This window comes from Microcebus murinus, chromosome 2 (genome assembly GCF_040939455.1).
Source record: "Microcebus murinus isolate Inina chromosome 2, M.murinus_Inina_mat1.0, whole genome shotgun sequence".
Taxonomy (NCBI): Eukaryota; Metazoa; Chordata; class Mammalia; order Primates; family Cheirogaleidae; genus Microcebus; species Microcebus murinus.
The window spans coordinates 47,708,878-47,731,536 of NC_134105.1; the positions used below are offsets into that span (position 1 = coordinate 47,708,878).

The 22,659-nt window shown below is 38.4% G+C and overlaps 1 protein-coding gene across 7 annotated transcripts in view; it reads left to right on the top strand.

Annotated features, from left to right (window-relative positions):
- The window catches only part of NFIA (nuclear factor I A), a 554,190-nt gene that overhangs the window by 491,603 nt on the left and 39,928 nt on the right, over window positions 1–22,659 (top strand). For 5 of the 7 annotated variants that reach the window (XM_075998837.1, XM_075998844.1, XM_075998845.1 and 2 more), the window contains exons 8-9: window positions 4,801–4,979; window positions 7,387–7,552. In XM_075998837.1, coding sequence (XP_075854952.1) covers window positions 4,801–4,979; window positions 7,387–7,552 — 345 coding nt within the window. The remainder of the gene's footprint in view (window positions 1–4,800; window positions 4,980–7,386; window positions 7,553–22,659) is intronic. The other 2 variants (XM_075998842.1, XM_075998846.1) reach the window with 1 other exon arrangement.

Below are 22,659 nucleotides of genomic sequence, written 5' to 3' on the forward strand. Positions count from 1 at the left end.
TGACAACCCAAGCCATTCAAGTTCCATTTGGTCTTATGGAAGGCTTCTCTTTTTTTTTTAAGTGGGATTTTTTTCATTCCATTTTCTTCCCCTTTTGGAGCTTTGCCCTGTTAAAAATCTTTACTTCTAAATATGAGCAGTCAGGGGTTCTTAATGCCACCCTTTACTCTATGGAAAGGGTTATTTTCGTCTAGAGAACATCTTACTTCTGAAGAAAGATGAGTAGCTTTTTCTTAAAACAGTGCTAACGGAGAGAAACAGTTTGGAATCTAACCTGTTGCTACTGACTTAGTATTGACTTAGTATGCACAGTAAGACTGTGAAGTTTTGCAGATGTCAGGGCTGGGGAGTGATCATTTGTTCTAATGAGGAAAAAAACTTGTATATAATGCTGTCTTAAGAGCACACTGCACCTGAAGGGAAGATTAGATTTTACTGTTTTTGTTGCTATCTTGACAGCCTTTCTTTGGATCCTCCAATAGAAGAGAGACTAGGATTTAAAGGCTGGTGCCAGAAAGCAAAAGCTAACATGAAAAGAATCCAAGTCTCTGTCCAATCTGTGAGAATCTGCAACGGTTCATGGACAAGGAATAAAGCAATTAAGGCAATGTCAGGGTTATACAGAAGAACATATTTCAACCCATGAAATTTTGGTTTGAGGGAAAATGTGGGAGGGTTATTAGGATTCTCGCAGGCTGAGCTTGAGAAAAACCATTGGAAATGGTAAGAAGAGAGGACTTTCTTACATCTCTTTTTCTTCCCTAAGGCTTGTAAAAGCATAAAAACACAAGATTCCAAGCCTGTCTGACCACTCCTGATACCGTCATCTTTTATATGGCCTACCCTTAGATGATCTAACTAGCCCTGGTCCCTGTGCAAGCACTCTTCTGAGACACATGTCCACACTGTGGCAGATTCGCAGACCGAGAATCACTGGTTGGATTACCTAAGTTTCCCAGCACACGCAAGAATAGAGTAATGAGCTTGACCTTCTCCTTCCCGAGTCTTTATCAATTCTGCTTTAAAAGGAGGATGCATTTTTAGGTTAAAAAACATATATATATATATTCAATTGTTTGAATTTTTAAGTTTTTCTCTTTCAAACCAAAACCAAGACAGTATTTTAAAGAATTGTAGGGTACCAGGGTGGTGAGGAAGGGCGTGAACAAGCAAACCAACCTGCCTGGTCTGCTTTCTTCTTCTTAAAGTACTCAGTAATATGATCATTTTGGAATAAATAACTGAGCACTATCTACCCTTTGGGAAATTCTGGTTTTCTGTTTCTTTAATCGTGGCTACTTTGTTCAGAATGTGTAGGCAGTGCCATTCCGGCCAAAGAAACCTGATCAAATTTCTTTCTTTCCCATCTTATTTGTATTCTTTGTGAAAAGCCCAAGCAGTTGTTCTAAACAAGTCTGGCCACTCGTTAAAGTTTAAACTAGTAGTGAGATCCATCCACAGTGAAGTGTTTTCTGACACCCTCTGCTGCTCCTGGCCTAGGGTACTAAGAGTATTAGACGCCGGAAGCAGCCAATTTTGTAGTGTCTTTTAATACACAATATTGTATTAACATCAACATGGATACAGATGGATGCACTGCAATAAACTGTAACCACTTGAGAAAAGCCTTTATTGACTCTCAAGTAAATAATGCACATTTTAAAGGATCTAAATATGCATTTACATAATGTGCTATAATTTTTTATTGTGTCAACTACTCACACACACATCCATAAGACATGTTTTTCTTCGTCAAAAATCTGGACTCATACCATCTCTGTGTATTCCATTAGCATCATGCCAGATCCATAATGGTAGTTTCTCTCTTCTGTAGGGCCTGGTCTGGCCATCTCAAAGTACATTAAATGAATTTTACTGCTTGATTGATTTAACCTCAATGACTCTAAGATAACTTGAGACAACTAAAATAAAAAAATTTAAAAAAGTAGGTACATTAAAAATATTGAATCCAAGAGAAAGAGAGAAAACAAGAAATAGGAAAAAAGAAAAACAAAGTTAGGCATTGATGAAATCTTAACTCTGAGTTTCAGTGAGTAGCTTTGTCCAGTAGAAGAGGAATAGCAGGTTATCCAGAGAAATAGCATATATTTAATAATAATTAACAGAGCTTTGTGATATCTGTAACACAACTATTTTCTGTTTGAAGAAATTAAAGCTCAGGATCTTGAATGATTTGTATCCAGTTCCGCAGTGAACTGATGACCGAACCAGAAATTTCTAAGCGTAAGAAAATAGGGGTTGTGAAGGATGACCCTTTATAGTGCAGACTCAGCAATTGTCTAATTTGAAACTACAGGCTAAATGATTTCCTGGTATTAATTAAGAATTAATTGATCCTTATAAATCTGTCATTGTAGAATTAATTCCACAGAGTACCATATGTTCTTAGGTTTGTGTTAAAATAAACTCTATGCCACAAGAAAAAGGTGAATAAATTGTTTTTAGTAAAATATAATAAACTAAGATCTCAATTTAAGTTGCTCATTATTTTGTTTTACATATTTAGCAACAATAAAATAAGGGCAAGGATGTTTCTTAACAATAAGAAAGTGCCATGGTCCTGTTGAATTACATCACATTTCATTAACTTTTATCTGCCTAATCTCTGCTCAGTGAATGTTTTCCTGGGCAACATTCTCTGGCCACTATGGTTTCATAATCCAACAATTGCTCATCACTTTCGTTGAGCACCTGAGGGAATGCCACTTTGTCATCAAAGTTAGCCTCCCACAGGCTTTCGACAGTGAAGTTGCCACCTTGGTGTTTGACATGCTGGGAAAGTCGAGTGTGTCATTTTGTTAGGCTCAGTATATTTCCAGGCTAGCTTGGCAAATACATTCTATCCTTAACTAGAAGCTGTTCTATCAGGGTACTGGGTCAAAGTTTCTTGCTACCAGCAAGGATGACTATACCATATTTGGCGCTTTAAAGCCAAATATGGCTTGTGGATTTTAATTCGGTGATGATCCGCAGATCCCAAGTTTATCTTTCATTGTGTGAAGTCTTTAAGTATGACCAGTTTTTCTACAAGCTCCCTGGCTCTTTGCCAGGTGGAAAAATCAAGTCTTGTTTTTTTGCAACTTTTATTCTATATTTATTTGTATGGTTATTTTATTAATTTCTGTACCACCTATTCAGTAACTCCTGTATGTTCAACAAATATGTGTTGAGTACCAGACTGGGTTCTGGGGATATGACAGTGGAGATGGGAAAGTTGTTTACTAAGATGGGGAGGACTAGGAGAAGTGTAAATTTGAGAAGGGAAGGTGACGAAAACTCTGCTCCAAATAGGTTATATTCTAGATGCCCTCAATCACTCAAACAAAGCTTAATCTGTTTAGGCTCAACTTTGTCTCTCAAACCCATAGTAGGAGCTCATGAACATTTATTGGATAGATTGAAAGTTGCAAGGATGAAAGGGTTCCATAAGGTCATCTGCAAGACGTGGACTAGAGTGTTGCTTCCACTCCAAACTCCCATTTCCACTCTTTAAAATCTACAGATGCCACTTTGAACCACACAGTACTAGCCATCTCAATCATTAGTCAGAAAATTCCCAGGAGATCCAAGTAGAGAACAAAGAACGCCTGCCCAGCAGCTAATGGGGATATATATTTTTTAATATCCCCCAGCCATGCTAGTGGGATAGTGGCAGAAAGGGTGGCTTGTCTTACCGGGCTTCTCTTCAGTATTGCAAGTCATTCTTGGTATTGGAAAAGTCTTATTTCCCAAAAATTTGGGCATTCTTGTATTTTCTATTTTCCGGGGCTCCTTGAGTTTAAGGATTTAAATTGCAAAAAGTAAAGGAAAGATGAATACTCTCATCTCTTTGGTTAGGGAAAGATTTCTCTGGCCCTTAATAAGAAGCAAGAGCTGCTATCTTGGCTTGACTTGGTTTGAATATCTGCAACCTTTTCCATGTGCTGCTTTTATCCTCCGGCTGATTTTATCAATCACCCTTCCAATTCAAGGGCAAAAGTTCTCTTAGAAAAATTATTAAGCGCTTCACATAAGTGTTTTTCGTAATCTAATGTAATCTTCTTGTACAAATGAAATTTATCAGGGTTCAAATATAAGGGAGTAGTAGTTGTCTGAGTCTTTTATCAGCTTTTGTGGGCAGAGGGCCAACACTTTAGCAGGGGTCATTGCCGGCTTACCCCGTGGGCCCCCCTGCTCTGTGCATTTCTGAGTTTGGCTTTGAAATGGCATCTAAAGGCGACATAAACCTTCCATGTAAAGTGAGGCACCCAAATTGCACGGGTTCATTAAGTGATCATTTACTACATACTTCAAAAAAATTTCATCCTGAATTAGTCCCTAGAAATTTCCTTGAAAGGGGTATAAGAGCTTTAACAATGAATTATTGTCTATGGATAGCTCAGCATGAAAGCGGATCCATATGTGCAAACTAGAATATGTCATATGTAATGTCAGTTAAATCAGGTCTAATCTACCAAATACATTTTTTATTGCTTGCTTCATTAAAAAGGCTCTTAAGGTAATGAATAATCTTCAGCTTCACCAAAGATTATTAATGCCTTTATAACTCATGTCCACTGAATATAGAAAGACAGCCTGAAACTCTACCCTAATCTAACCTCCATGTTTGTCTTAGAGCCTTAAGGAAGAGAATCCATCAGACCTATCCAGTGTTAGATTCAGTCACATGAGCAAGCCTGTGGATGGGGCCAGAAGACATAAAAAAGGAAGTTGAATCAAGTTCAGCTGTGGCAAATCGAGTCGTTCTCTTCCTAACCCTGATGTTTTCTTTTCCCACAGCAAGTCCACATGCAACACCGTCGACTCTTCATTTCCCGACATCACCCATTATCCAGCAGCCTGGGCCTTACTTCTCACACCCGGCCATCCGCTATCACCCTCAGGAGACGCTGAAAGAGTTTGTCCAACTTGTCTGCCCTGATGCTGGTCAGCAGGCTGGACAGGTGGGGTTCCTCAATGTAAGGAAACCTCTTTTTTTTTTCAATTTCTTTAGAAATATTAACCGAACATAAAAATAACAAGGGGAGCCCTTATGACCATGTGACATTGTGCTCTAATGTTGTGCTGACTAACTGCAGGCAAATGTCATATTTATTCTAGATTGTGGGAAAGTTAACTTGCTCTAAGAGTGATTGGTCAGGGTTTAAAAACAGTGTTTGTGTTAAGTTTGCAACTGTCAAGTTTATGGATATAAATCAGCTCAAGGGTGAACTATATAACCTTCTGAGTTCTGTGGGCTGATAATTCCACCTCATGCATTCTAACCCTAGGGCTCCTACAGTTAACAAAATAGAAAGACCAAATAACTTTAAATAATGATTTGGGGTGGTAGAAAGAGGTAGGGAGATGAAGGGGACAGATGTTTCAGATCAACTAAGTTGATATTTTTAAAAAATACAGCCTTCTAACACTTTAGATCAAGTTGACCAGTACTTGAACTCAAGATGCTAGAAGTACAGTTTATTATGGTTTGTTATTTCTGCAAGTCATTATCTTTCCCACTTATCTTTGTATAAAACTAAGCAGTATTCAATAGCTCCAAATGAATGTTTTTGTTTTTCCTCAATTAAACCAAATAATCACAACTTGGAATAACATTCCAAATGTAAAAGCGATTTTTAAAAATCAGAAATTTTATTTCAAATATAGAACTAAATGTTTACAATGGATAGCTGTATCCCAAGTCCAATAGTAATAATAAGTAACCACTAGGATAAAGTCCAATTTGGTTTTCCTTTTCTCCTAATAACTGAACAGGAAGCCACAGATTAGCTATAATTATTACTGCCTGATTCAGGATATATGTCACACTGTCCTGTCACTGATTTTCTTCCCTTGCAGAAATACCTGATTCTGCATATCTGCGCCAGAACAGGCAGCTTTGACTAATGTCTGGTGATGTGTTAGCAGATACATTTCTGTCTAGACAACAAATCAATATGGTGCCTTTTTCCTTCTTGCTTGTACGTTCATATGCTTGGCTTATTCTAAAGCATTCACTTATGGACTTTCAGCCCACTCAGAAATAACACACAGGCAAGTTTGCTGGCAAGAAAGCACAACATTCTGATTGTCAGACGAGGTAGTCGTTGAGGAATAATACTAAATATATAAGTGAATGTTGATGGGGGAGTGAAACCGCCTCTGCAGAATCATTAAGCTTAAACGTAAAAGCCTGGGACAGCAGAATCTCCTTCAACCAAATTTTAACTGGGTCTACACCCTAAATATGAGCTGTTAGTGTTGGTTGAATGGTGTCATTGAAGTCTGGAAACTCGGTCAGAAAGGCCACTTGGGAAACACCAGAAAAAACTGAGCTGATCACCAGCATCTGCCTTCTAAATTTTTAACTTTTTAAAGAAAATAGTCTTGACATTGACCTATATAACTGTCAAATGCCCAGTTTTGCATTTTGATCAAAATTGTATAGGGCTTAAGGCAAGTTTCTTCATGGAACTGTTTTAAAGAACTTGAAAATAAAATAGATTTTATTTCTCTCTTTAGAGGGAAACTTTTTTTGTTAAAGGGCTGTTACTGGTTGTTTTAATATCAGGCAGCCAAATAAATATGACTCTTATGGCATATGCTTATATAATTTAAATCAAAATTAGAAGTGATATTTTTCCCTAGCAGGATTCTGACGGCTGAATTTGAAAGTTTTTGTGCCTGATGTTATACAATATGTGAAAGAAATTTTTTATGTTCACTTAACACATTTATTAAATGTTATATAATATCAATTTGGAAGAGTGAAAATAAAATATTATTTTTTTATTTCAAAAGCATATTTAGGAAACTTCATTATGTCTAGGTAAATAAACATAGTAGAATAATACCATACTCCATAAAACACTGTGCTATTAAATACATATTTAGTGATAAATACACTAAAAGCCCTGACTTCAGCACAGTGTAATATAGCAATGTAACAAAATTACACTTGCACCCCACAAATTTATAGAAGTAAAAAAATAAATGTTGAATAATCATGAGCATGATGATGAAGGTAGCAGTTCATACAGAACCAAAGCATTACAAGCAAAATTAGGTTACTCAGGTGACAAATCCAGAGTGATCATTGGTAGGTGATTTTATGAAATCGATGCAAAGAGGGACAGTGGGGTTCAAGAGATAAGTTAAGGATGCATTGAGCATGTGTGCTGTGATATGCTTTTGTGGAATGCCTTAAGAACAGAACCCAACAATTGTTTATTTATATGGCCTTATGGAAGAATTGAAGCATCTAGACTACTTAATAATTTACATAAAAGGTACCTAATGAATCTTTTGCTTTCAGAAGTAGCTAATGATTGATGTCTCTTTCTTCTTTTCTTGCATGTGTTTTTCTTTTCCTCACCCTTACAGCCCAATGGGAGTAGCCAAGGCAAGGTGCACAACCCATTCCTTCCCACCCCAATGTTGCCACCGCCGCCGCCACCACCGATGGCCAGGCCTGTGCCTCTGCCGGTGCCAGACACGAAGCCTCCGACCACGTCAACAGAAGGAGGTGCAGCCTCCCCAACCTCACCAAGTAAGTATGGCTGAGACAAGGCGCCGGTCACTTCTGAAGCCGTATGCACTTGAATCCACACGTAAGCTTTGTCCCTCATCATGTGCAGGCTCTAGAGAGAAGCACAGATCCCCAGTGGTGGTTGTAGCATGAGTTTGCAGAGCTGAGCCAGAATCAAAGTGAACACTGCTCTGGGGTGCTACCAGCTACACCAGATGTGGAAATGACTGGGTGTTTGGGTGGATGACATGGTTTAACTACATGCACAAGACCAAAATCAAGATATGAGCTATTACATTTTGCATATTGTTTGAGTGCCTTTGAATTCTATTTCCATGATCATCTGACAGCATCTGCTTGTATAACTTCTGGTTAGCAAAAAGTTCCTCATTCTTCTGGATAGCTCTACCTTCCAGGGACTTGCAGTCCAAGAGAAATGCACTTGATGAGATATAAAAATTATATATCTCATACATTAAATTAAAAAAAAAAATCTAGATCAAAGTATCAATTCAAAGGTGTGCAGTACGTTGAACATTCGCCAAGAGTAAGCGTCTGGCAGAAGATCAGAGTCAATAGCCCTGGTGATTGCATGGCTGGGCTTGGTGGGTGGGCGGGGGTAGGGGAGGGAGACAGAGGGTGGAATTGGATGGAAAGAGAAAATAACTCTTAGCTCTTCTCTGAACAGTCTGGGAACATTTGATCAGAGAATATAGGATTTCAAAACCTTTTTAGATGATGGGAATGATTACTTGAACGAGAGAGAGAACAATTCTCCAGATATTTCCTGATGTTTTAGAGATGGCAAGGGGATAGAAATAGCTTGAACACACAAATGTGGCTTTTATTAGTGCCTGGAATCATGACAAAAAGAGTGATGGCTGGAATTCCCAGGGGAGGGATGGCCCAGCCTTGATAGACGGTGTGATGAGCTCCTTCCTAAAGCTGCAGAGAGGCATCAAAGTGTAGGAACGGCCAGGAACTGGGGCAGTGAGCCTTCAAGGGAGTCGTCAAAGGAGCGAAGACTGGAGGCAAGGAACCTACTGAGGAAAAGATGTTAAGAGCCAACCAGGAAAGGAGAATTAAGGTCATGAATTTGAACCACAGTAATGTTAATAGGAGCTGAATAGAAGAAAGCCTTGGGTGGAGGAGGGGGTTGTAGACATAAGCTTTGGGATTGGACAATATCTAGATGAGTATAGCGAGCAAAGATTCTGGGCCTCTCAGCTTCCTTACGTTCAGTATTGGAATCTAATGATAATGGATACAAGAGGGAAAGGGACAAAGGGGAGAAGTGAGCCTCTGTTCATACCATGTTCACTGAATTTGGTTCTGGGGACACTTAATCCAAACTGGCTAGAGTCCCTCCTGGGCACATATCAGAAATGAGCTTTGGACTATCTAGTATGTATGCATTTGGATAATACGTGCACAAGTAAGCAGTGTTGTATGTGGATTCTGTATCTATAGCAAAAAGATTGAGGGTCTGGGAGCAATTTGGGGGAGATCTGCTTCTCTTGATTAAAAGCGGTTCAACACTTGTCAACAAGAGGAGAAAACCCCGAGTGTCTGGTGACACAGGAAGCAAGCAGGGCTTGGCCTGTGGATCTTGGAAGCTCAGCTTAGAAAAATAGCTTCTGAGACGCAGAGGCTCATGGGAGTGCCCTGCTTATTGTGTATTTATGTAACATCTTTGAACAGGGCAGAGAAATAACTGTCCCCAAACTCTACTTAGGTCTACTCTCTGAGGATGCTGGCTTACAGATTGATAGCCACATGGATAACATGCCCTGTGCATGCCTCTGCAGACCATTTCTCTGCTCCTCTTCTGTCTGTACAGGATGTTGCCACAGTCCTTCAAAAGCTGGGCAGTAATATACCACCTGTTCCACGGGAACATACCCTTGCGCCTGCTCTCGGTGTCTCATGCTTCAGAGTGAGATTTTCAGTAACGGGGATGAGGCTCAGCTGAGGCACCGTGGAAGCGTGGAAACAGCAGCATGCAGCTATTGAAGTCTAAAGGACAGGGGCCTAAACGCTCACCTTCCAACTGGCTGTGTTTCTCTTTGAAACAATTTCCTCACCTGTAAAACGTGGATGATAATACCTACAAGGCAGGGTTGTGTGAGATCAGCTCTGATAATTGGAGTGTTTTGTTACCTGCCAAAACTCCCTCCTAGTGGGATTCTCAAGGCACAGGTAATGACGAAATATGTCTGCAGGACATGGAGACACTATTTGGCCCTTAAATCAGGTTGATGCCTTTGGGTCCATAGTTCTGGACTCCACTCCATGGATTGAACCAAATGCTTGGATAAGAAGGTCTCTGTCATCCTCTTGTGTCCAGCCTCGGGCATCTTGTCAGCACCATGGGAAGAGCAGGAGAGGGAACTGTGGCAGATCCAACTCATGTGGCCACGTGTCAGTTAGAGCAGTGTTTAAAGTTTGGGGGTAAAAGAGAATATTGGGAGAAAGAGTCTTGAAATTTGGTGTAGATAATTTGACACTTCTTGAATCATGGGGTTCTAGGAATGTAGACAAAACAAGATGTTCTGCTGATGGCACAGAGGGGCTTTTATCATCATATGTTTTAGCCCTTGTTGCTGGGCTTTTCTAGGACGTGCTGAATTCCTGGTAATATGTTGTTTCACAGCATTGTATTGTTTACCATTTTCTGCTTTATTAATAAGGCAATGACAGGCTGGGAGAGCTGTCACTTTATAGCATAGGAGAAGTCTTTCAAATTAAAAACCTCAAAGCCCACTGGTCTCCATTGGGTGGGGATTTAAAGCCCCCCCCCATCAAAAAAAAGTTCTCTCCCATGCCCCGATTTCAAAATCAATTAATAAATAAAATGCAAGAAGAAATCAGATGGAAGACAGAATGCCACCTTTGCTATTAGAGTATTTAGTTTACAACTGTGGGCAATTGCACCAACATACCTACCCAGTCATTGGCACTGCTGGACCACCGCGGGCCTTCCCACTTAGCGTCTGCTCTCACCTGCAAAGCTGATGGCACATGCGTGCAGAGGGCTGTGTGCTTCCCGCCAGCACCTGTCTCCCAAAGAGAAACAGGTGAGGAATGGGCAAGACTAATCATGTCCAGTTTCTACTTTGAAGCTTTACAACCTAGAGAATAGCAAGTGAGGGGTGGAGAGAAGCCAGGGGTGTTTGGAAGGGAATAAATATCAGGAGTGAAGTAGCTTCCCTCTTCCTTAACATTCATCTTTGATGACTGCCTCCCTTTACTCATTTATTCAGCCATCCTTTATTGAGCACCTAGCATGTGCCAAGGCTGTGTTAGCAGCGTGGGATCCAGAAATGATTAATCCCTGCTCTAAAGAAACAGAGATTAATTGAGGGATACAACTGATCAACAGGCAGTTTATACAGGATAACACCAGGAAGACCTGTGCATAGGTGCTACTGGGAGACATGTAGGGCTTCAGGTAAAGAGTTTTTAGAGGGGTTGACATCTAAGCTATTTAGTAGGAATAACCTTTGGTATTTTAAGAAAAGGTAGAACTTTTCTTGAGAAACCAGCTGGGGGGGGGGTGGTCTAAAATTGGATTACTAGTGGATTAAAAATTTAGAGGAAAACTGCAGTTCCTTATATCATGTGCTTTCTTAGAAATTAAAACCACAGCATGGGTGGATCCTGTTTATCTTTGTCAGTTTATTAGAGCTCAACTTCAGCAAGAAACATCATAACAGGGTATTAAGTACAGATGCTCAACATCCCAACAATATGTCCAACATTGAGGCTTTAAAAAAAAAAGGCTAATTGTATTACCTAGGACAGCCTTTTCTATTTAGGGTTTGAGATGATTTGCAATAAAATAAGATTTTAAAGAATAAATATAGGAGATCATGCCAAGAGTCTTCTATATTACCAACTTTTCTGGACCTTCACTCCCTTATCTGTTAATGGGAATAACACTAACTGCTCTACCCACTCTCATAGGCAGATTGTCAGGACAAACAGGGGTGACAGATATGCTGTGCTGTAGACAGTTGAAAGTCCAAGGCATCATTTTTAATATCCTTTTATAATGAAATACAAATGGATGCCTGCCTAGAGCAGAGTATGTATTTTTTAACTAATCAGTTGCCTCTGGCACTAATACTAAACTTTGCAGCTGTGGCCAGAAAAACAGGGAGAAGGCAGATCTGGAAAGAAATTTGCCTATGAAATAAATACATTTTAATGGGAAAAATCCTTACTAATGCCCTAAAAAACAGGGAAGTGGGGGTAGGGATAACAGTTCTGCTCTCTCTCTGGGAGAACTTTTATACCAGGGGTCCTCAAACTACAGCCTGTGGGCCACATGCAGCCCGCTGAGAACATTTATCTGGTCCGCCGGGTGTTTTTGCCACCGCTGCCTGTCCTGCTTAGCAGCCGACTTGTCCCAGACCCACAGTGCTCATGTGTGGAATGTGTGCCACACTTTCCAATGGCCCTCCGATGGTTTGAGGGACAGTGAACTGGCCCCCTGTTTAACCTTTTGCACTCGGATGTCGAGTGTGACTCAACACAGTTAGCAAAAATTATAGAGATTAAAATTACTCTTTGAATATGTCAATAATTTGAAATATTAAAAAATCCAAATAAATAAGTTTGTATGAAAAGAAACTTCAGTGTTTTATTCTACTGTTGTGCTTTGTAAAATCTGGGGTATTTAAAAAATTAAATCCCAAGTAGAATAAAGGAATCAAGAAAAAAAGCAAGTGAGTGCAAAGGGTTAAAAAGTTTGAGGACCCCTGTTTTATACTGTCGATCTGTTTGGAGAAGGATTGATACACTGTGCCAGATCTCTTTAGGTACGGTGACAAATGGAAGGCATAACCTGTAAGAGCAGCTCACAGCCCATGTGCTCCATTCCCATGGATTAACTACCTTTGCGGGTTTCCATACCCGATAAGGGAGCACCACTTATTTCATCCATTCAATATTTATTGAGCATCATCTATGTACAAGCACCTCTTGTAGGTGCTGGGATTCAACAGGGAATAAAAGAGATAAAAATCCCTGGCCTTATGGAGCTTTTATTCCAGAGAGAGAAGAAAGACAATGAACAAATAGTAAGTAGGGAAGGTAGGTGGGTTGCGAGATGGTGATGTGTGACTGCTACCCAGGAAGGAGAGGTAAAGAGGGGTTAAGAGACGCTAAGCAGGATGGTCAGGTCAGGGCTGTCTGAGAAGGGGGAGTTTGAGCAAAGCCCTGACAGAGGTGACAGGGTGAGCCAGGATGCTGTAGGGAGAGAACTTTCTGAGCAGAAGGGACAGCCAGTAGAAAGGCAGGCCGGCATGGTGAGAATAGAGAGTGAAGGAAAGTAGGAGGTGAGGTCAGAGAAAAAAAGAGAATGTGTTTGGGGGCTGGGTGGGTGGGGGGCAAATCTTATAGGTTCCAATAGGCCATTGTAAGGACTTTGGCATTTACTCTGAATGAGATGGGGAGCAGAGGAGTGATACCACCTAGATTTTAACAGAAACACTCTAAAGGCTTTGTTGGAAATAGATTGCCAGGGGCAAGAATTAAAGAATTAAAGCAGAGAGACCAGTTAAGAAGCTGTTTCTATCGATAAATAAAATGAATGTCTTTCTGCATGCCAGCTGCTATTCTGGGCACAAGGGGTACAAACGTGAACAAAACAGGCAAAATCCCCAGCCCTTGTGGAGTTTGCATGCTGGTGGGAGGGGACAAACAACAATCAGAATATACGTAAATTAGTAAGTTACGGACCAGTAAAACAGGGGGGTTGGTCAGGGGTGGGGCTGGGAGTGGGGGTCGCTATTGCAGCCATCCAGACAAGAGTTGTTAGTCACCTGTACCCACGACAACGTGAGGGCAAAGCAGGTGGTAAGAGGTGGGCGGGTTCCAGATGTATTTGAAAGGTAGAGCTGACACATTAGATGTGGGTTGAGAAAAAAAAACGAGAGGAATCAATGATGACTTCTGAGATTTTGACCTGAGCAGCTAGAAGTTAGAGTTGCCATCAGCTGAGATGGGAAGACCACAGGAGAGACAGTTCTGGGTGAGGGGCAGAGGTCAAAAGTTGGGTTTGACCAGATTATCTTTGAGATGCTTAGTAGACATCTTACTGCTGAGACCAATCATAACGACACCCTGCCTATTGCAGCTCTTTGGAGGATACTGGGTTTTTCCATGGGCATCATCTCATTAATTGGGAAGGGACTCCTTTTCAAACATGAAATACAGTGAATGAACAGACCTGAGAGTCCTGAGGATGGCAGCTCAAGCATAGGAGAAATCTTTCATCATGTTTGCATCTATTTGTGCTATGGTAATTAAAAATACACTATTCTTTTTGTTAATTGTATTATACGATCCAATTTTTTATGTAGTGGTTTGGGACCAAGCTCATACTATAAAAATAGACTTTTCCAGAAAAAAAAAAAGAAGATTGGCATCACAGCCTAGAAATATAATTGAAACAAAAAAAAACACTTTGAATTATGATGGAAGATAAAACATGCATATTTTCCTTTTTAATTAATTAGGAACACAAAAACTCAATTTAAACATGCATAAAAGACTCATAAACATTTTTCTCCATGCCTTCTTTACTATGACTTTTGATTTTTTAAAACTAGAATTCTATTAAAATAGAAGCATGCAATCACAATTTACTTTCATTATTTATTTTTATATCTTCGATGAATCTTGTATATATTCATTATATGAATGAATATGAACTTGTTAACCAAGAACATAACAATAATCTATGACTAGGATGAAAAATCTCTAGTGTAATAATTAACTTATGTTGAATGCTTTTTGTTTAGCAAAGCTCTTTATACATATACATGATCTCATTCCATCTTCCCAAGACTCCTGTGAGGTCAGGATTTTATAGACAAGGAAACTGAGATTAGAAAGTGGAAGTTACTTTCCCTAAGATTATATGCCAGAGTAAATTTGATAAGGACAGGAATACAGGCCTTCCTATGCCCTTTCTACCACCTCATACTGTAAGGGAACAAATCACAAAACAACGTGACCAGATTTCTGATTCTGGGGAAGCCGCAACTGCCTGCCTCTGTCTGAATTAACAATAACAAAGTACAGGCACATTTAAAAATGTTTTTTTATGTATTATCTCATTTCATCCTCACAATAATCTTATGAAGTAAATTTTGTTACCCTAATTGAGAAAGACAAGCCCTGGGGAGAGAAGGTCACTTATTCAAGGTCACTCAGCCAGGTGTAATACAGTCATAATTCACACCCAGCCACCTTGAACCTGGAGATTCACAGGCTTGGCCGTAGCATGAGTATCTTTGGTTTAGCCCAAAGCTTCCACTTTTTTGCAGTTGAAAACCCTATAGGGGGAATAGAGAGGAAAATGTTAGTGTCAGTTATACTTTAGTATGAATTTATTTCTTTTCCTGAGAGTATGTCTTAATAGCAAAGAAAGGAAGAGACCAGATTTGGGGAGGAGATGTAAGGGCTGTATTTCCTTATAGTCCACTATTCATTCTTATAGTGAACAATAAGAATGGGAAAAAAAATGATTTAGTGGCTTCCTTTTACAAAACATTTTTTCATTACTGATGCTTAGACTATTTTATTATTTTCTTTTTAAAATTTTAAATTTTACATTGAATAAAATTCACTCTTTGGTATATAGTGTTCTATAAGTGTTATAACATAATAGATTCTTATAACCGAGAACCACAGACAGGATACAGAACAATTCCATAGAACTCCCTCATCATTCCTATCTACTCTGAAGTTAATGTCTGATGTCACTTAGTGCCAGGGAATTTATTTTACTTTTCTCTAGTTCAACATTGATTTCAATTCATCCATCAACACGGCTACTATCCCCATTATATTTTAATTTTTGATATATATTTATTTTGAATTAGGGGATTCTGTAAGAGACCCAAATACATTTTAGTCTGTGATAATGGTGGCATTTCATATTAGAGGAGGGAAAGAGATTAGTCAATAAAGTATGTTGGGACAACAGATTAGCAGTCTGGAAAAATAAAATTCCTTACATCACAGTAAATTTCAGCTGGAACAAAAAATATAACATAAAAATGTTAAGCCATAAAATACCATAAGAAAATATAGGACAAATTTTTTAATAATATTGGAGCGAAGGAGGCCTTTCTAAATAAAAACAAAACAAAACAAAAAAAACCCCAGCATCCATGGAAAAAAAAAGACTATCCTAAAAGTATCCAAAACTTATGCATGGAAAAAAACACAGTAAGCAAAGTCAAAAACAAAAGATAAAGTTGGGGGGGGGGGGCAGGGAATTGGCAACACATGACAAAGCTAAATTATCTAATATATAAATAGTTTTTAAAAGTCAGTAAGAAAAACCAACAATCCAATAAAAATAAAAGGATAGTAACAGAGGGGAAATAAGGAAAAACATTTGAAAGACATCTCATGCAAATTAAAACTAGAATGATATTTTTTATCTATTAAATTAGCAAAGATCAAAAAATATCTTAACACAACATTGGTAAACGTGTGGGCAACAGGCACTCTCCTATACTATTCGAGGACTATAAATCAGTTCAACCTCTTCAGAGGACAGTTTTAGTTTTTTATGTATATAATAAATTTTACAACATATAAATATTAAGTGTTTATATTTAAATTTTATACATATGTAAAATATTTAAATTTTGAAAGTAAGTCATGCATATAGTTGGACATATGAATACAGCTGTATATAAAGTATTCATTGCAACATTGATTATACTAAAAAATTGGTAATAATCTAAACACCTACCAATGTGAGTGTTATTATTCATTTGGAACCCTTTAAAATTACAAAGAGACAGGTCTATATGAATTCATGGAATAATCTTTGAGCTATGTTAAGTTATATTAAGTCAGCAAAGGAGAGTGCTAAGAAATGCGTACAGAATTGTGCCAGGGGGAGGGAGGATGCATATACACATTTGACTGTATGCGTATAGTCAAAGGAGAGAAACTGCTCATAGTGATTACCCCAGGGAAGAGGACAAGGTTATTGGGGAAAACTCTTTGGTGCCTTACTCAGTGAGAATGAAAGATATTATTAAGTTTTAAATCCTCCTTTCATATTAAATATAATGATTTCTTTATTTTTTTTAAAACATTTGTCTAACTGTGTAATACACAGTGTTTACACTTTTGTCACAACAGTGACCAAAGCCACATACACATAGGGGTATTCATAAAATCCTTGACCATTTTGATACATCTAAGCTTTCAGCTATACTATCCAGAACTGTTGGTATCATAGCCAAAATGTGTGGATCTTTTTGGTAAGAGAATAATATTCTTTGCCCCTGACAGAGAATGTGGATTTCAGCGCAAGATTAGCATTTTCATCTTCAGTAGCCATTATTTGGACACAGGTTCTGCTTTAGGAACCCACTGAATACAAATGTGCATGTACTTACTATCTTGTATCATAGTTTGTTATAAATACTTTTTAGAGCATTTTTATTTTGTGTGCAGTCTAATTTTTTTACTATTTAAATCTACAAAGTGAAAAGAAAAAGAATAATTGAAAGTCAGGCATTTCGATAGGTATTTTCATAAGCGTTACCTTAGTTGCATTTGTTATTATAAATCTGCAAAATTGGAATTGTTAGCTCTCTTTAAAGGAAAATGAAACTGAGCCAAGGTTCAAACCCAGGTCTGCTGGACTCCAAAAGCCCAGTGCTTTCTACTCTACCAGGACATATATTATGTCTATAGGGGTAATATCATACAGCTCTCCTTTCCAAAACTCTCCATAAAAATATTATATTATTTCAAGAATAATACCATCCTGGGTACATTGAATTAGATGAAAAACACAGAAAATAGAGCAGGAAAAAGAGAGTAAGAGATGAGCATTGCAAAGAAGTGACAATAGAGAATGTTGGATGAGTCGATTCATTTGGGTTATCCTACCTAACCCAGTCATGGATTGTATTAGCCTTAGTTTTTTACTATTTCAGATGACAGATGAGTTTTAAGACTTTCTTTATAAAAGTAATATATGGCATTGTAGGAAATTTGGAAAATATAGAAAAGTATAAAAAAGAAAATTATATTCTCCCATAATTAACTATTAACATTTGGTCTTATTTCCCCATCTTGTTTTCAGTGCATATGTATGTGTATATTTGTTGTGTATGTATTTGTATGTATGTGTGTGTATATATATATACACACACACACACACACACACACACGAGGTGATTGCGACCATACTGAATATAATATTTAGTATGTTATTTTCTTCATTAGCATTTTATACCTTTTATTCATAAAAAAGATAGAAAATATGATTTTGAATAATTTTTACCTATTTTGCTACTAGAGGCATTAACTTTTGTCCCAGCCTATGGAATATATTCAAATATAGCCTCAGATGTTTATTTTTGTTCCCAAGTCTAGTAATTTCCTTAGGATAGATTTCTAGCATTGGAATTACTAATACAAACAGTGTGAACATTCTCCTGATACACTTTACCAAATTGCTTTTCAGAAAGGTTGCACCAATTGACGCCCTTAAAAATGGCTTATGAATCTGACCATAACATTAACCCTTGAGAGAACTGAGTATTATCCCTTTTAATTGGACCAAAGCAGATATCTTGGGGACATAATGCCCCCAATCAGATTTTAGAATTAATAGTCTCTGATTAGATAATTTTAGCATTTTTCTTCAATGGTTTTAATATAAAGCCTATGGACTTCTGGGGATTTCCATCTTGTTCTAGAAGCCTCTCTGTAGGGATCACTCTTTGGACTGTCGCTGTGGTGAGCGTAGCCTGCTGGACATTCACAGAGGAGTGAAGCCTTAGGCGAAGGGCTGGGGGAATTGGAGCAAATAATGTTCATTAAGCTGGACTCTTTTATGTAGAGAAGTTCGGGTAGATTAACTGGTTTGCCAAGATCACATTTCTAGTAACAGTAAGAGATTAAATAGATTCAATCCAGGATTTTCTGTTTTTTAAATTCATTTTCTATTAACTACATTGCACTGCCTCAGAAGAAGTATTATTTGGGATTTTCATGCTCTGTTTGTGTTTATTTTGTTAAACATGTATTTTCCATTTTATGTGCATATTTTAATCATAATTGATTATATATGTGTATATGTGTGTGTACATGTATGTAGTTTTGTAAACTGATCTTCATTTTATTTCATATTACAAACAGGTGATGTCATTAACTATTATTTTTAAACATTATTAATGGCTGCAGAATATTCCAGTGTATGGATGAAGCATTAACTTACACGTTGGTTCCAATTTGTTGCTCTTATAAGTAATGATGTAATGAACATCTTGGAGCATAAACCTTTATCTGTATTTTTAGTATTTGTGGAGGAATAAATTCCCAAAAGCAGATTTCCAGAGTTGCACTGCCTTTTGAGAGGCTGCAGAAGCCTTTCAAGAGGGAGCAATCCAATATATTGATCCAAGTTTCTTTTTTTAGCAAACCCCAGCTGAATCCAGGGTTTATTCCCTCTAGCTATTTAATATAACTTTCACCTGTGCCTAACCATCTACGTGGTTGCTTCTGATCAATAAATATGTTCTATCAATTGAACAACACACAGCATACACATAAAAATAAATGACAGTCATAGAATTCGGGTTAGCCATCAGAAACAAATTTAAATGAGTTGAAACAAAGCTGTGTTCTCATCCTTTAAAAAACTATTAGGAAAAAAAGAATGTTTTAGGCAGTTTAAATAGACTGTGTACAGGGAACATGCATTATAAAGTGCCTCCTATTGCACAGATTTTGGTAACATAATGTCAAGGTTTAAGGTTGCTCTGGTCTCCTCCTGTCTGTGTGTATGTAAATTGTCTTGTCCTTTCTACATGTTTTATCCCAAATTCTGATACAGCTTGAGCCCTTACCTCCCAGAGGATGCTTAATACAAATAGAAATACCAACAGAGCAAAGCCATCTGGACAAGTTGATTCTTTTTGTGTTTTTTGTGAACTATTGGCACATTAGACATGTCATGCAAATTGTTAGCATGCATATTAAGTAACGCTAATATATTAAAGTTAGAATTCATTAGCTTTCCAGGAAGGAAGCTTGTGGATATGTTGTTCTGTAATAATTTACTAGCGATAAGGAGGCTTTAATTTCATGCCCTGAGGGCTTTGGGTTTTTGTTGTTGTTGGTAACTTGTTTGTAAAGACAAAAGATTTGCAGAGATAATAGAATGAGGTAACTGACTATACAGATGTGATCAAAATAATAGAAATTCGGTGTGGTTATATTCTAAACCTCTAGGTGAAAGCTACAACATCCATTTCATCATGTGGGGATTTCTAAATCTCTGAATAATGGATCGTGTGTAAGCAAAGGCTGTTTGTTTTTAAAAGGCTTTCAAAAGGCTATGTGTTTCCCTAGCTATCTAATGATATTAATAATAATACTAACGCAGGCCCTGTAAACTTGTCGATACCGATTGATTCCTTTAAAGGAGGAAAACTCCAGTATTCTCCAGCATTTCTTTTGTGACCTTGCAAGAAATAGAGCTGTTCAAATTCCGAAATGAGTTCAATTGTAATGGTTTCACTTAGAAATCACCCAATCTGTTTTCTAACACTTTCTGTATTTTTTTGAAGGTGAAAGTTTTCTCCCAGGGCTGTTTTTTTTGGGGGGTTTTTTTGGTTTTTTTTTTTTTTCTGTGTTTTTGGTTTTGGTTTTGTTTTTTAAAATAACACGATAACACAGTTACAAGATCCAGGAAACTATTTCAATTAGGCATTTAGTCATCTCGCTGTTTCAGTTTGCAGCTGTGAGTGTCCATTTTCTTCACTGTCAGGTGTCACTGACAAACATTTAATAAAATCGCAATTTGAATACCCAGCGTTCAGTTGAAGTCTGTGTCCCTGAACTTGTTTTGATTACTTTTGTCTCATAACTACCATATTCTGAACAGGTAGTAGAATCACAATAAGTCTATTTTGAATGAAAGTGAATTTTTTTGACTAGTCATTTTTGAGGGAAACCCACACACATGTAAATATGTCTGAGTTAATGAAAACAAGGCTTGAGATAAGAAGGGAAAGGTTTGTCATGCGGGGATGTCTAGTTGTATTAATGGCTTTTAGAACTGAAATTTGGTATCTTTGTTTATTTTATAAGTTATCTCTTCCTACTAAAAGAAATTCAACAGGCTTCTTCCCCTCCATTTTTAACCATTCAGGTGTCTGATCCTTAAAACTTTACTCTCCCTTGCTGTCTAGCAAAGTGTAATTAGCAAGTTCCCTTTTTCTCCTTTCCCTCAGCAATTGGAGGCTCCATTCCCTGCCTCTGCTCTCCCTTGTGCCACTTCCTCTGTGACCCCGGTCCACTGGAACCTGTCAACCCACACAGCCCATCCCAAAAGCCATCTGCACCTCCTCTGTAAAGCTTTTCCTGTTCCTACTGCCAATGTCACTTTCCTGTCCTTTAACACCATACAGATTTTTATTTCCATTACTTTTAGGCACTCATATTTTCATTTTCTATATGTGTCTCTCCCCATCAGATGCCAACATTTTGAGGATAGCAGTGTGTCCACTCTCCTCAACAGTGTTTAGTGTGGAGCCCAGCATATAGCAAATGCTGAAATAAGTATCTTTTGGGGAGAGCTGGGGGAAGAATATGAATATATTAAAATATCTTTGGTGCACTCCAGAGGCTTGACTTGGGAGAGTTTCGGAATAAAGAAAGGGGCGAATATTTGCTACTTTCATATAGTTGTGGTCTTTGATAAAACAAAAGACAAATTTCTCTTCATGCTTTGCAGCAGTTTGTAGACCACGCTGCCAGGGTTTAGGGGACTTCATCACTTCCTATGTCTGGAAATAAATTGAGAATCTCAAAGCTCACCTGGTCTCTTACCTTGTTTTTTCTGCCAAGGTGCCTCACCATGCTCCTTTTCCCCGTAGCCATGGCCAGAGAGTGGCCCTCATTCAGGTCAGCCCCAGCTGAAACAGGCCACTTGGCCTGTCTCTGGGCACCATGTAGACACATGGAGGGGTCTTTGTTCAAAGAATAGCTCTCCTTACAGATTCGCTGTCTCTACAGAAATCTGTCTGATTTTCTTCCTTTTCTGCCTTTTTGTGATTATACGTATTTCAGTGGTTGCTAATTTTTTTTTTTTTTTTTGAGACAGAGTCTCGCTTTGTTGTCCAGGCTAGAGTGAGTGCCGTGGCGTCAGCCTAGCTCACAGCAACCTCAAACTCCTGGGCTCGAGCGATCCTCCTGCCTCAGCCTCCCGAGTAGCTGGGACTACAGGCATGCGCCACCATGCCCGGCTAATTTTTTATATATATATATCAGTTGGCCAATTAAGTTCTTTCTATTTATAGTAGAGACGGGGTCTCACTCTTGCTCAGGCTGGTTTTGAACTCCTGACCTTGAGCAATCCGCCCACCTCGGCCTCCCAAGAGCTAGGATTACAGGCGTGAGCCACCGCGCCTGGCCTAGTGGTTGCTAAATTTGAACTAAACCTTGAAATTATCTGCCTGCTTTCGAAACAAACAGTATAGACTCATATTTTCTGGTGTGTCAGATTCAGGTGCTTTTACTAATAGTTTAAAGAAACAGTCAAACTGACATTGGTACAAATATTTTAATACCTTCTTCAGTCGTACTTTTCCCAAAGACAGGAAACCACTAAGCATCTTCATTCAAAACTGGTTGACCACATTCTTAACACCACGCTCAGGCATAATTGCTGAGTGAAGACTGTTACAGACTCAAAACTAATTCATCTGGAAAGGCCATGATTCCTTTATCCAAATATATCCCTTTTTCCTCCCTCCTATTCAGAAAAATAAAAAAAGAAACTGACACCTACCCTAAGAACAACAAAAACTAGAATTCTGTTTGGGTAGCAGGCAGTCAACTACATTTCTGAGGACACAGGCTACGGAGTCATCCCAAGGACACCTGCCGCATTGTGAAGAGCAGTGCTGATGGGTGATCTCCCTACTCTCCCTCTCCACCCCACAGTGCCCCTAGACATAAATTCCAGCATCCTCAGAGGCTCCATAAAACTATTGTTTATAAAGACAGAGCTGGTCTTGAACCATTCCCCCAATTGATCTTATAGAAGTAAGATTTGTGTTGCCTAA